The sequence below is a fragment of the Rhinolophus sinicus genome, linkage group LG01 (genome assembly GCF_036562045.2).
Source record: "Rhinolophus sinicus isolate RSC01 linkage group LG01, ASM3656204v1, whole genome shotgun sequence".
Taxonomy (NCBI): domain Eukaryota; kingdom Metazoa; phylum Chordata; class Mammalia; order Chiroptera; family Rhinolophidae; genus Rhinolophus; species Rhinolophus sinicus.
In genome coordinates this window covers 147,804,502-147,820,064 of record NC_133751.1, presented here as the reverse complement: position 1 = coordinate 147,820,064, position 15,563 = coordinate 147,804,502, and the positions used below count along the sequence as shown (strand labels likewise).

General features: G+C 38.3%; 1 protein-coding gene across 11 annotated transcripts in view; it reads left to right on the top strand.

The window, feature by feature from the left end:
• Positions 1-15,563, top strand: part of RBMS1 (RNA binding motif single stranded interacting protein 1) — a 198,191-nt gene that overhangs the window by 179,662 nt on the left and 2,966 nt on the right. For 4 of the 11 annotated variants that reach the window (XM_019727264.2, XM_074337073.1, XM_019727266.2 and 1 more), the window contains exons 7-14: positions 4,681-4,796; positions 5,680-5,729; positions 5,856-5,949; positions 8,424-8,471; positions 9,358-9,408; positions 12,132-12,242; positions 13,402-13,482; positions 15,178-15,262. In XM_019727264.2, the coding sequence (XP_019582823.1) occupies positions 4,681-4,796; positions 5,680-5,729; positions 5,856-5,949; positions 8,424-8,471; positions 9,358-9,408; positions 12,132-12,242; positions 13,402-13,482; positions 15,178-15,255 (629 nt within the window). In that variant the 3' untranslated portion in view covers positions 15,256-15,262. The remainder of the gene's footprint in view (positions 1-4,680; positions 4,797-5,679; positions 5,730-5,855; positions 5,950-8,423; positions 8,472-9,357; positions 9,409-12,131; positions 12,243-13,401; positions 13,483-15,177; positions 15,263-15,563) is intronic. The other 7 variants (XM_074337078.1, XM_019727267.2, XM_019727269.2 and 4 more) reach the window with 3 other exon arrangements.

The following is a 15,563-nucleotide window of genomic DNA, read 5'->3' as shown; positions in this document are numbered from 1 at the left end:
CTCTGAAACACCCGGTTAGATATGTGAGGATGACTTCCAGGAGGTCGAATCATAAGCTTAGTGCTTTGTCAAAGTGGGCCTTCTAGAAGCGATGTTTAGTGTGGGTATCACGGGAAGGCGTCTGAGCATAAAGCACTGTAGCGTTTGAGCTTCGGAAGACAGATACACTACTGCAGAGAGATGCGCAGTGGTTCTTACGGGCCTCTCCCAGATGGCTCATCGTCTGTTAGGGGTGGTGTGGTTAGTGCACAAAGTCAGGCGTTTGTAAAAGAGCGTCTCCCTCGCAAATCCCTGTTGAAGGCACATTGGAGAACCCAGTAAACCCAGTTATCTCAGATGGCTCTTAATAAGTGCCCCAAAATATCAGAATCAGTGTTTGCATTTGTGGTGTTGCCCGTGGATGGTTATACTACAGTAGTTAAGCTTTTGGAGGTACGTGCTCCTGTTGGTTCTGATGAACGAGAAAATGACTTTTCTGTCTTGGATAATAAGGAGGAGAATCTGACCTGAAAGATCTCACACAAAAAAACAATAATACTTTCTGGATTCTTCAGTTGAAAATTTTAAAAGAAGAGCCCTAGATAATTCCTTGCCTGTTGTTAGTTAAGGAAGTTTGAAAGTAGGCAGCATTATCAGAAAGAAAGCTAGCTAGACAGTTACTGAGTTGGGCTAGTTTTCCATAACCGATGGAAAAACTTCCATTGAGGGCAGTTTATATTTTACAGAATATTGATTGGGATAAAATCTGAGGCACACCCTTTACAAACCCAAAAGACTGTGATTAAGGGAAAATTCAGCCTAGAATACTCTGCATGTTTGGCAAAATAAATTGATTAAGGGCAACTGTATAATTTGTATGTCATTGTAACACAGGAATATATCTTAAATCACAAATCATTTGTCAGAACTTTTTGCAGTTACTAAGGTAAAGAGTTGCTAATCTAGAAAAGTGACCAAGCTTATAGAAGTTATGGGTTGCCGTTCACACTAATTTTTAATGTAATTAACTTCAGTTGATGTGATTAATTTGAAAGTTAAAGTAGTAAATCATGTTGCTCTAGTATTCGTGGCACTTCCTTTTCTGCACGTCAGTCCTCCTTAATATGTCCCTTCCAAAAAGAACAATCGGTGGGGCGGGGGGGGCACCTAAAGAACTGGTCTTAGAACAAGCTGACATCATATAGCATGTGCCACCCAATCTTGCACCTGGCACCTGTGTATTAGGCTCCAAAATGCACACTGGAGACTATTTCCTGGTTTGGAATAAGCCCCAGATAGGCCAGTCAAATAAGAAACTCATTTTGTAACAAGCTCGTGCACACTGAAAAACAAGTGGACCAGGACACAAATCTGCGTATGTGTGTTTCTTTTTTGATTCAAAAATCAAACTGAAATCATGTTACCCTTGCTCTGCTTAATGGTAACATGCGTGTCTTCAAGAAATTTTTGCATACTTGCTTTCCTGGAGCGCATGGCACAATCTTCGTAATGAGTAAGACCAAGAACTTACAAGGTTAAGCTGTTTCTCCTAACGTCATCCAAGTACAGGAAGCAGCATCTATGAAAAGAAATACAGCTGTTCCTGTATCAGAGGTATTTCACTTCTGGGTGGCATTTTTGTTAAAAACAAACGTCTCTAAAAACACTGCTCTGTCCCAAACATGGCTAAATGGGTTTTCATAAGATTGAGTACTCTCTCGTTCCCATTAGACTGCAAGCCTATTTTTATCCATTACTGTAACCCTACTTCTTAACCCTATGCATTGTACATAGTAGACACTCAATAAAAATTTCAACTGCTGAATAGACCAAAGGGAACTTTAATGGAGGAAAGAAGGAAGCTCTTAGAATTTTATATTGCTTCACATGGAATACTGGGGCACTCCTCTTTCCCTGAGACAGGAAGCCAACAACTGTCTAAAAGATGTATCATTTCTACAAGCCATAATCCTTTAGAATAAGAAATTTGTTTTCCTAAGATACAGGACACCTGTCGGTAGACAAACATATAACTACTTACCTTTTTGGTTTTAGAAGGGAACAATGTCTCAATGACAGCACAAAATCATCTAGTAAATATAATTCATTTTTGAAAGGTTCAACTACATCCTGTTCTATTTGTTTTTTAATTTTAAGTGATACATTTACAAACATGCCATCACTCACTTGAAGTTTACCTCATCATTGTACATTTTTAACAGGCTTTATTTTTGCCTGAGATTGCTTTATCTTTGACAAGAGGGTAGTCTAAATGAACGGCAATGGGTTGGAAGCAGCTTACCAGGGACACTTGGCCTTTCAACAAATGTGCCACTTCAGTGCTCTCCAGGCATTGCTAATAACTGCTTTCATTCACACCTGCCTGCTTAGGCAGCCTATAGCATATTTCCAGAATGAGTCCAAACTGGCCGCCTTCTTTCTTGGGAAGAAGTGATGCTATAGGAGGAAAATGGTCTCTTTGCATTACTCTCCATGCCAAGGGAACTCTTAAAAAAAATAAAAAGTTATATTTCAGTCTAGCAGCTAGTCTTTATAATGCCTCAAGGTAAAAGCATCTCCTCAAAGTGACGTCCCACAAAGTGCCAACACCACAGAGGTAATTCTCTCTCCCTTCCCCGACGAGGTGATGAGAAGGCAAAATCCTAAAACCTCAGATCTCCCTGGAGAAAACATTTGATGCTCTAAGGACCTTGGTAGGTCTGTGGTGAGAGTTGCTTCTCTTTGTCTGAGTCGTCAGTTTGTCCTTAGAAGTCAAGGTGAGACATCCACAGCTATAGACAGACAAGATACTCTCCTTACTCAGAAGGATTTGCCCTTTATCCCTTCCCTTCCCTTCTTGAAGTCTGTATTCCCTTAGTCCTAGTTCCCATCTATCCCTAAACACCCCAGTTGTAGAATTAAATGCTTCATCGTGGTTAGAAAGCTCTCTTGCTTCATTGCACTCATTTATTTTACCTTCTGGAATTGTAAAGGTGGAAATTTCCAAAAGTCAATGCCTTTTTTTCATTGTTTTTGAGAAGAGAAAAAGAATAGTTCATCTGCAGTCTAGGATTTGGCCCTAGTCCATCTTCCATCACACCCAGTTTGCCTTAAATGGAAGTTCCTTGTTTGGGTAAGTCTGGGGGGTGGTAGAGGGAGATGGCATCAGAAGGAAAACAAAGGACCCCTTTGTGAAAGGTGGGGCCAAGGCTATATTCTCACCAGACACCTCACACTGTTGCTCTCACCTCCTAGTCCCTGCAGTACAGAAGTGAGTTTACATTCCAGCCCGTCCCTCCAGAGAGTGTCACACTAGGGAGAGGAGGAGAGAGTGCCAAACAACAGCCTAGCCAGCTCACTGAGAAGCAATTGCCATTGGAGTTTTTTTGTTGTGTTGTATTTCTTGGCAGAGAAGTGTTAGGAGTCACTATTCCTTGTACCCTGTCATTAGTGGGTGGGTAATAGTGATATAAAATAAGAGATGAATTAGGATAATAAGAGGCAAAGAAGAAAGGACTCAATTTTCCACCAGTAATATTTTTCTCTTCCTGGTTATTTAACTTTGAAACAGAACTTGAAAGTAGTAATCACGGTTCTACAGTAGACAGGGACAGAATGTGAGAACCAGACAGGAAGGTGTGACTGCCTTTACTGCATTAACTAGAAACATATAGAAACATGCACAGCTTCCAGGAACACACCGCGATTTCCATTATATTGAAGCAAAGGAAAGGAAAAGTCACAGGTAGTCTACTAGGCCATCGCCGCTCCCCCCTCCTTTTTTTTTCCCGTTTTTTTTTTTTCTTTTTTCTTTTTTTTTAATGTTTATGCATCCATGTGAGATAGTCTCTGAGTCTTGCGTCTTGTGCTTTTCTGTTAGTTTCTTGAGTTGTTCTTTGGATCATTTTATGATATACACATAGAGTAAAGCAACACCAAACGGGATGATTAAAGGCACAGAAAACCTTTAAATAGGGTGTTTTCAGCTTTCTCACAACTGCTACCTTCAATGCTGGATCCCAAAATAAACAGAGAACAGACCTATTTGATTCATTCATCGATTTAACCAAGATGTAATAAGTGCCCACAACATGCCAGCCACTTAGCCCCTGGGGATAGGACAGATGTCACTGTCCCCATGGAGTTTACACTCTAGAGGACAGACAGACACCAAACAAATAACTGTGCTCACAAATTGTTATAAATGCTATGAATAAAAATACAGCGTGAGGGGTGTAAGGGGGACTTACTTTCCACCAGGGGAAGCCAAGGGCCTCTCTGAGGAATTATATACGGGCAGCTGCGGGAATGTTTTTACGTTGGGGGAGGGAAGGATGACACGATCCTATTTACATTTGAAGATTTATAGAGGTGGAGTTGGAGAGGGCCCAGGATGAAAGGAAGTGTATTTGCACCTAAAGAAGTGGCAGAAGTGACTCAAAAGATTCCTATGCTTCCTCAAAAATAGCTTTTTAAATGTCTTCATTACATTCTGGTTTAAAAAGAATAACATACGTTTTCTGTACTATATTTTTCACCAGTGGATAATCTTGTAAGGGTCTGAGTAAATTTTTGCCTGAAAGCGTTCTATCAGTTCCCTTATAGCGTGCATACTGTTCCTGTTAAAGAAATTCACTTACATTTTGTCACCCGTATGCACACATCATTTTGGTTTCATACTCTTCCTCCCTGTTCCTTCAGCTCCTACAGAACCTTTGTTGTGTAAGTTTGCGGATGGAGGACAGAAGAAGAGACAGAACCCAAACAAATACATCCCTAATGGAAGACCATGGCATAGAGAAGGAGAGGTGAGACTTGTAAGTTCTTTCCTGAATCTTTAGTGTGGGTGTGTAATCGTGAAAGCCTATGTGAATAGTTACACAAGCATCATGTTAACCTGGCCGCCACACTTCTGTGTAACAGGTACCAGAACCAAAACTTTACAGTCCGGATAATGTCAAATTAAAACCCTTCCCAGTGGAGATGGTGCTAAGAGCATGACGGTTTGCCAGACAGACAGATAGATGATGGAAACAGCTATGTTTATTTCCTAGCTAACTACGCATAAAGTAAAGGAGCATTTTAAATTGCTGTTAAGAAGTGCGTACTTTTTTTTAATGTCACGATTTCTTAGAGCGGTTTACATTTATAGTTATTCAGAAATCATCCTAAGTAACATTAAAGTACATAGTATATTTGTTGATGGGGGTTTTTTTTTGTTTGTTTTTTGACTAATTCTTTCAAATAATGTTTAAAAACAGAAAACCCAATTTCTTAATAAAAATGTTGGACCTTCATTTCCCCATATTTATTTTCAATGAATTATTATTATTTTTACAAAAAGTAGCAGATTGGTTCAAGAACCTCTAGGGAAGTGCCATCCAATAGACGCGTTGTAGAATATGCCCAGTGATGACCACTAACTACGTGTGGCTATTTGAACACTTGAAATGTAGCTAGTGTGCTGGAGGGACTCAGTGTTTCATTGAATTTTAAATAGCTGCCTGTGACTAATGGTTACTACAGATCTAGGGCTTAATTCTCATGTTGAGTTTATAACTGCGTTTGTCTAACAGACACTCCCAATTTTATCAAATGCTACTAAACTATCACTGTCTTATGTTGCCATGACTTAGGAAATAGAATTTTTAAATCGTGCCTTTGCAGATGAATGTTTCTATTTCTTTTTCATTCCCATAGGCTGGAATGACACTTACTTATGACCCAACCACAGCTGCTATTCAGAACGGGTATGTCATTAAGATAAATACATAATGGCTTAAGGGAAAATGTGAAGGTGGAAAATGTCAGACGTTTGTTCCGTGAAATATTCTATTTAAAGGATTACTTAATAAAGGCTTTTGTGTTTGTTCTAGATTTTACCCTTCACCATACAGTATTGCTACAAACCGAATGATCACTCAAACTTCTATTACACCCTATATTGCGTCTCCTGTATCTGCCTACCAGGTTTGTACCATTAGGATTCATCAAGAGTATGACAACTTGCTGACCATGAATCACTGCTACACTTTTTTATGCGTCTTAAAATTTTGAGCATTTATCGTGAAATTTAAGTCATATGTTATGCAGCTTGGATACCCAACTTAGAATAAGCTGCTTTTTATTTGACAGACTAATTTACTTTTTATGTAGGAGAACGTAAAACGGGGAAATGGTTGTCACTTGCCAGTCCTTGAAATCATAGTACTTTAGAATTGAGGTGAACCCAAATACTTCTTCTACAACGAGCCCTGCTGTTGGACACCATGTGCCCCAGAAATCGAAACTTAAAGAGAATTGGCATCAGGTGAAATACAGAATAGGTGTGCCCACTTGCCTTTGTTTATTCGTCAGCAGGAACTAACAAAAGAGCAAGTAAACATGCGAATACATACAGATATGTCAATATTACAAAACATTAAATGAGCAGTGGAGTGAGATTTGAGGCCAAGAAAGAAAGGCGGTGACTCCCTGTTAAGGTTATTTTTGTGAGGAAGCTTTACCTTAAAATAAATTTCTTACTGAGAACCAAGATCTCATTAAACAGCTTGATATAATACTGATTGGATTTTATTGCAGGATTTAGCTCCTGTTCTTCACGAACCTGGTGTTGTATATATTTCCTTAGCAAAGTGCCTCTAACAGGGTTACTGCCTGGGCCCAAACAGGAACTTTGTAACCAAGTTCAGTTACAGACAGGAATATAGTTCTCTTTTGTTGACTGTTGAGATCCTGTGTGACTAAACTAAACTTTTGTGTATTCTTGTTTTTAAAACAATTGAATTAGATGTAACCCTGGTTTCTGAGGGTAGGGGATTGCAATATCTATTGACTGTGTTAATTTACTTCTGTAAGCCTCGGTTTCCTCATCTTTAAAATGGGGATAATAATAGTTTTTATCTCATAGGCTTCTTATAAGAACTAAATGAAACTATGTAAAGACCTTGGTACAATACCTGGCGTATTTAGCACTCAACAAATGTTAGCTATGATTATTATCTCATCATTAATATGCAGGATTAGCTGGCTAGTAAGAGTATATTCACTATACATTTTTAAATAATGAATTAATTAACATCAGCAATATCATAAAGGTGGTTTTGTCTAAAAACATAAAAGTAGCTTTCAATAACAAAGAGAAGTGGTTAAATGCACTGAACCTGAAGTTTTAAGGTAGCATTCACAGCCCTCCTCAGCTTTTAGGTTCTTTTCTCCTCCTTTCCCTGAGTTGTCTCTTCTTTTATCTTCCTGGGTTGTTATGTTACTTACGCTGGTGCTTCAGTCTGCTGGGCATAGTATTCACTTATTTAAAGCCTTTTAATTATTTTGGACTTAAGATTTCTATGTTTTCCTTGCCTATATAAAACTCAGTGAGATCTGCTCTAGTGTATTTTCCCTAATTAACAATTCCTATATCTGATATTGAAAGGTAGTCTTCTTTCTTAACTATCTGACTTGGAACCCTCTGCCATTGATGTATATCCCTAAAAACAGGACCAAGTAAGCTAATGCTCAGGCAAATGAAAGATTGTCCATATTGATTTGGATGTATGCTGCCATAGATATATTACAGCTATTACTGCATCTTCCCCACCGCCTCTTTTCTATAAAAACAATGAACATCTTGGCCATACGATAAAAAAAAAAAAATAGGAGACCAGCATTGGTAACAGATACGCTATACCTAACTAGAAACAGCAATTCATTTCAAAGACGTGATTTCTTCTCCTAGGCATTCTGTATTTCCCTAAGCTACATGTAGAATTTCATTTCACTTGCCTGACACTCAGTGCCATAACCTCGAAGACTGATTCTTAACCCCATAACTTCAGGGACCCAGTAGCGTCAGCATATGGGCTTTAAATGATCTGTGATTTCCTTAACATGTTTGGAAAATGTTGCTTATGGGAACATTTTGGGGAAAATTGATCTGTTTAGTTAATTGGGGGGGGGGGGTCTGTTTCTTTCATCAGGTTTTCGAAGGGCTCCATGACCCAAACAAGGGTAAAGAACCATTGGTAAAGAGTTCATAGAAAATAGATTATTATTCCCATTTTATAGCTAGGGAAAAATGAGGAATAGAAATTGACAGCAGCTGATTTGCTGCTTAAGAAAGAAAATTGGGTTAGGTGTTATAAGCTCCCTAACCTCATAAAACTGTATTAGGTTATTAAGACCACTGAAGCATACGAAAAAAATGGGAGCATCTGGCCCAAATTGGGGTCTATAGGGAGCTGCTTGCCTCCCCGTGATTTGTTCAGTGAAGGCCTTGCACTCGTGTTGGAGTGAGCCTTTCTCCACTAAACCACCATATGCTTATACAATTGGATTTGAGAAATTGGCATCTGCAGGAAACCACCAATACCCCAATGGGGAAAGGCTGCAGTCCAGATAACTGAAATGTTAACAAGGCAGAAGCACTTAACTTTGGTCTGCCTTAGGTGGCAAAGGAAACCAGAGAAAACAAGTATCGGGGCTCTGCTATCAAGGTAAATCACAATACCTTCTTCCCCATAACCTCTCTATAGCACCTCTGAAGTTAACCGTAGGGGATAAGACACAGGAGGGTTTTGTTGTGAAGAATTAGAGACTGAAACTTCTTTTTAAAAATTACATAGTCTCAGGACAGTTCTGGGCATCACGAAATGGACTGATCTGTTTTTTCTCTCGAGTGGCAGGCTGCACCGGCGTTCTCTCCAGCCACAGAACCTGACTCTCACATCTGATTTCTCAATCCGGAGGGTCTACTGTGTGAATGCCCTATTGACTGTACATGTCAAGATCTAGTTACTGACGTCTAATTTGCTAAATCTGAATTTCAGATTTGTCTTTTCCACACTGACTAGAAACTATTGACCACCAGACAGGATTTCTGAGACCTAATGCCCGAGGTATCCAAGAGGGATTAACTTTGGATATTCTTTTTGAATAAGCACATACTTTAAGGGTTAGTTTCTAAAAAGATGTGCTGGAAATCATTCTCATTTATCTGTATTCCTAACGTACCTAGTTCATACCTTGATGATAACACTTTGTACTATTTACTTGAGTTGTTTGCCTGTTTATCTCCCTTCCTTAGACCATAAATGTCTTGAGGGTGGGGCCCATGTCTAATTCACCTTTTTCTCTTTTCGGTGCCTGATACTCAGTAAATACTTCTTGAGTGGGCAAATGGAACTTGGTTTTAAATAATTACTTCATCCTATTCAGAGTGACCAGTTTGCCAAGAACTCTCAGTGCCTTAATCTTTTTAATCGTTGATAGTATTGTTTCCTTATTTTCCTTCTGTAGATTTTAACATGATTAAGATTTCTAGAGAAATAGGTGGTATTCCAATGGAAACCAATGTTGCTTTCGACATCCTCCCTTTTCCAGGTGCAAAGTCCTTCTTGGATGCAGCCGCAACCATATCTCCTTCAGCACCCCGTAAGTATTTCACATTAATGGCTTTGTGGTTTGCAAGTAAACCGTGTACATGTTAAAACCAGTATCTGGGTAAAAACCATTTGCCAAAGACGGTAGAAGCGTTGGGAATTTTAAGCATGGTATATGAGAAAGTACAAGCTTATTATAAAACTTCTACTCACCTTTGTCTTGAAACAAATTGGTCGTTGACATTAAGTTAAATTTGCAATTGGTAAGAACTTAAAATGCATTGTATTGGAGCCAGGGCACCCTTTTCTTCCTCATACCAGTCCTGTAGATCATCAAATTGAGTTTTTTACTTTTTAAATTTTTTATATTGTAAGGTTTTTAAATTGTTAAATTTTTAATAGTACTTGGGATGAAACAGCTTTCATTTTTTATGTTCTGCTTACTGCAAATATAAAGTGTTAAAAATTGAGCTAGAGATTTTTATCTGTGTTACTTAGCCTCTCCATACAAACCATAAATACAAAAGTAACACCTTCTTCAATAAATAATGTGATTTCTTCAGTGACATGAGCATTTGTTGTACTTATGTATATTATACTTTTTTAATTGAGTGAGTTTCACTTCACCTTATTAGGTAGAATTTTAATGTGGTTTTTAAAGATACATAAAATCTAGTTTGTTGAACTAAAGCTTGGGTTTAAAAAGTTGAAAAAAAAAAGGTGGAGAACAAAATCACAAAAAGGCTAAGAATGCCCAACTCAATGACCTACATGCTTGCCATGAGAAGGCCACACATTTGGCCCTAAGTTTTCTGGTAACCAGTGAAAAATGACAATCCTGATAAGCTATACAGGTCACAGTACGTATAAGATAAAAACAGATCAGTTGCTTAGGAAAAGCACACTATTCTTGGCCTTACGATGAAACAGGGGTTTCTCTCAAGAGAACCTCCAAATCTCCCAAAGAAGACACAGTGTAAGACCATGTGTATGAAACAGCAGTCCAGGGAGAAGTTCTGAACAGGAAGTTGCTGAGCTGTCTTTGAAGAAGCAGATAAAACATGTTTAGTAGATAATACCGGAGAAGAGCTCTCGGATGATGTGTCTGTGTGTGTTGTGTGTCTGTATAAACATACACACGTTATGCTTCTGTATGCACACGTACATCTGCAAACTCACACATACCTGCTCATGTAGGCATATTTACACCCACACATACACAAATGCTCATGGCAATCCATGTCCCTGGTACTTTGTGCTGTCCCGCTTTGAAATACTGGAAATGAACTCACTTTTCATTTGGGGGCTCCCTAGTTTAGTAGTTCCTGCAGATGAATGGGGAAAAGGAACAGGAAACTCCTTCAGCATATTCTGGGCATCTGAGTCATTTCCGTGTTACCACATACTTTTTGATGATGCACATTAAACATTTACAAAGGAAAAAATTTTCTCATGAAATGTATTAACAAACTATTTCTGACACGTGTATCTTTTTGGGGTGGCAACTGTTAGAGACGAAGGCTGAGTATCTCAGTTTAACATCTTTGAGGAGACAGCAGTAGTACATGTAGGTCCTGTCTGAGGATTCATTCCCTTTCCCCACCCAGATTTAGACTGCCTGCAGCCACAGTTGAAGTGCCTGTGCATCAATCTCTGTCATCCATCGTGTATCTAATTATCAATAAATAACAGTGTATTTAAGGGGTAAGTTGGGGACAGTGATACCCAAAGCGTAACATTAATACAATGTTTATAGGGTGTGTTAGAATAATTGTATTCTCAGATATTTGGGTGATTGCAAAGTGAGAGGAATGGTATAATCCATAAGAATGTGATATAGGATAAATTAGAGAAAATGCAAAAATAGAATTAAATTTTGATTTATGCAATCAATGTACCATTATGTAATCATTAAAAATGATAATACTTTTGGCTATGCAGTGAGTAGGTAAATATTTATAATAGAATGTTAACTTAAAAGCAAACATTTACAATATGAAATTGTTTATGTACGTTTGTTGCAACTCTGTAAAAACATGCCAAGGCTAGAATCTGGACAGCAGTATCCTGACAGCGGTAACAGTGGTTTATTACGGAGAGATTGGGTGACAGGTGATTCTTTTTCACCCCCTCCTCTCTTTTTTAAAAAACTATATTTAATTTTATTCTTAATGGCCAGAATTTTTTTCAAATGAAGTCAAAGAATCAGAAATTGGATTATTAATTATATCTGAATCTGCTCCCCTCCCCTGGTACCAAACTAGTTCAAAGTGCTGGGAAGCAGTGAATGAAAACTGTGACCTTAATCCTAACAGCTTGATCTTGAATCAAATGACTATATATATAGAACATTTTTGAACAAAACGCTGTATTTATAATATCCAATGTAGTATAGTATTTTGTGGCTGCATAAAACATCAACTACATTTATTTAAAAATATAATTAAGTCTTTTTGTAACCCTAGCCAGCCAAAAATAGTTTGCGTTTTTTGTTACAGCTCCTCCTGCTGGACTAGCTTGCTTTATAGTTAAGTGAAGGTGACAGGAGAGATGTTTTCTACAGGGATTTCTGTGAAGTGAGTACTCTGAAAGGTCTCAGGAAGTGCACTCTAGAAGATTTTTAGGACATTATTATACATGTGCAAGTTTGAGGGAAGGTTATTTTTGCTTCACGTTCCTCAACAGACTAAGGCATTTCACGTGCAAAAGGTGATTACAGAATCTGAACTCCCTCCTTCGGTGTGTCTTATACTGCTCCTGTCTCCGATTTCCCAGGGTACCGTGTTAACTCCCTCAATGGAACACACCATGTCACTACAGCCCGCATCTATGATCAACCCTCTGGCCCAGCAGATGAGTCATCTGTCACTAGGCAACACCGGAACAGTAGGTGGCAAATTAATATCATCTGTCTCGGCAAACAGAGGAGGGTAAATTAATGCAGTCTGTCTTCCCTGTCAATCATAGGCTCTATAATGTCAGCGGTTATATCTGACCCCCTTACACCCCCCTCCCCAAGTTGCTTTCCTCATGGTAATACTCAGGTATTTCTTGATTAATTAATGAACTGTAAGTTGATCCTCTAGGTATCTCATCTTCACCAAACTAGAAAGCTCTCCTGCCTTTGGAAAAGAATATAGCACCCATACATAACTGCATCCAGGCCTAATAACCTGTGTCATTCATTCACACTGGCAGACCTGATCTCATGAATCAAAAGATGAAGGTGATACATGGTGTTAAAGGCAGGGGATGTTTTTCCCTCACTTATTTCTTTTATGGAATTTGGGGGCATTGAATGGCAATCTTTGTACTGAATTATTTCCCCAGAGTCCAGGGGACTTAGTTGAGTATTGAGGTTGAGCTGATACCAGATTAACTTCCAGGGTTCATATTCGTAGTGTTTAGATGGTAAAATGGCCAAAAGCTTTCAATTCAGACTATGTCTATTGTGGCTTAAAAGAACAAAGGGCAGTGTGTTTTTCCTTTTCACATTCAAAACCAGCATCAGCTTCATGTGAAGCTTAAACCAGGACCACACACATCCAATGAGATTAACTAAAAAGTGGTCCTGCCTTTGGAAAAGGACTGCCAGTATCAGGAGAGCAAGGGTCCAATTTCTATTCTGCAGTGACCTATTAAAAACCTAATAAGTCATTTCCCCCTTGGATCTCCACTTAGGGAAATAATTCTGGATACTAGCTCAGGGGGCTACTGGAAAATAATGAGGTCCTTTGAGGCGAGATCTTCTAAAATAACACATTAGTGATGTTGAATTATTGAGGATGAGAAACTTTAGTGATCTTCACGCAGGTGCTTCTTTGTTAGGAAAGCCCAAGAAAGGTTCTGACAAATTCAAAATGTAGGAAACCTTTACTTTGCCTTCCATATGATATGCTATGTGCACTAATAAACTTTTAGGTAGCCCATTTAAGTTTTTTCTTTGAGACTTCCAAATACTTGTCATCCCATCTCAGAATTGCCCAAGTGCTCAGAATTTTGCATGGCTCGTCGTGACCCTTCCTGACCATATTCTTCTTTGCAGTACATGCCTGCAACATCAGCTATGCAAGGAGCCTATTTGCCACAGTACACACATGTGCAGACAACGGCAGTTCCTGTTGAGGTTGGTACAGACCCTCCCTTGGCCATTCTGGCGATGAGTAGTTTGAGAAATGGGTAACTTAGATGGAACTCAAAGAAATATCAATCAAAGGTCAAACATTTGCATACAGATTTGAGTTTAGAAGGAGTATATACCTAGAGTTATTTTCAACTATGAAATCTAATTCTCTGCATACAAATTAGTATAGTGACATCAAGGCCATGCCCGCACGATTCTCAGAAATATTTTCCAAGCTTGTAATACATTTCATTATTTTGTCAAGTTTCTATCTTGTCTCTGTAAAATGGTACAAGCAAATTAAGATAAAGCTGGAGTTTGCAGTCCTAGTACCAAAGATTATATCAACAATGATAATTACAAAAAGAAATCAGTTATAATTAAGATACTTGGAAAGACTGATGTTGCAAAACTTTTAACAGGGATGAGGAATAAACCATACCTGTTTTTATAGAGGCTGTTAGGATAGCTAAATAGCTCTTAGTTCTTGTTATGGAAGATGCTGATACAATAATGATAAGGAAGAAGTCTGATGTTTGAATTAAAATTGGATAGAAAGCATAGCTCTTTCTTGCGAAGTATCCTTAAAATTCTAAGGAAAGTCATCAACCCAATCAATCCCACCCACTAGGCAGATCCCTTAGGTTCCAATGACTGTGCTGGATTTGGCGGGGCGGGGAGGGGGTATATGAGGGGGTGTCTTGTTTGCTTTTGATTGATTTAAATTTGAGCAGTTATTGACAGCCATAGTTATCAGAACCCATAATCTCTTATTTGCAATTCAGAAACAACACACACACACTCACACACACGGTGCCAAAAATATGTATATACATTTTAAGAAAGGGAAACTGTATTAAAATTGTAATACTCAATATATACTGATAACAAAAGATGAATACAAGTCACGTTTGATTTCTGCAATTACAAGAGGTGCTCAAAGTAGTTACCATCAGCATCCAAACACTCCTGATTACGACAAACTACTGCTTGAAAAACATTGACCAAAGTGTCCACCTGTATACATTTTTTTTGGCACCTCCGGTATATATCATATATAATATATATATATAATATATATCATATTATTTGTGTGTATATATACACACACATATAATATATATCATAATATATATCATATATCACATATCATATATATAAAATAAAATTTCTCTCTAACTACTTTAGCGAAAAAAACCTGACTTGTGGCAAAACCCAACTTGAACTGTTGCAACGTATTGCATCAGTTACCCCACTTATGACACATTCTTTACCCCACTTACTGCACATATTCATACCTTTCCATGTAGAACTGTTAATGTGTTTGCTTATGAGGTACAGCCCTAGACTCCACTGGGTATATGCTGTGATAGCCAGCAGATGCATACCGTATTTCAGATCCTAAAATCTGAAAATACTGAATTCCAAGTCACATCTGGCCCCAAGGGATAAGAGATTTGCTTGATAAATCGTAGCTTGGTTTGAAGAGACAACTCATAAAAATTGAGGCGGGAGGTTCTTTGAGTCTGTCAGACATTTTAACTCCTTAGGGAAATAATTAACCTTGAGAGCTCTACATGACCTTAAGAAAATCACTTTTAAAGAGTGCTCGTTTTAAAGATGTTGGGCAGTCAGATGTGGGCAGAGGAGTTTGGATTTTTTTTGCTCATATGTCTCATCTGTTCTGCTTTGTTGTAGGAAGCGAGTGGTCAGCAGCAGGTGGCTGTAGAGACGTCTAATGACCATTCTCCATATACCTTTCAACCCAATAAGTAACTGTGAGGTAGGAGGAAACGGTCTCCATAACTGTAGGGCTCAGGTCAAGGAAAGTTTGTTTGTTTGTTTATTTTTAATCAAAAAGTTTCTTAAAATAACTCAAAATTTTATCACACCTCTTTAATCATAGCCCAGGAATCTAATGTCATCAAAATGTTAAAAGTAGTGATTTTGTGGATTTGCTCACTAAGTACCTAAAAAAAAAACAGTGCCTGGCATTGTTGTCAAATGTACATTTACATCCCCACCAAAAATCTGTAAAATATTAGAGAGCCCCACGTACCAAATTTGTCCTGCATGACAAGCTT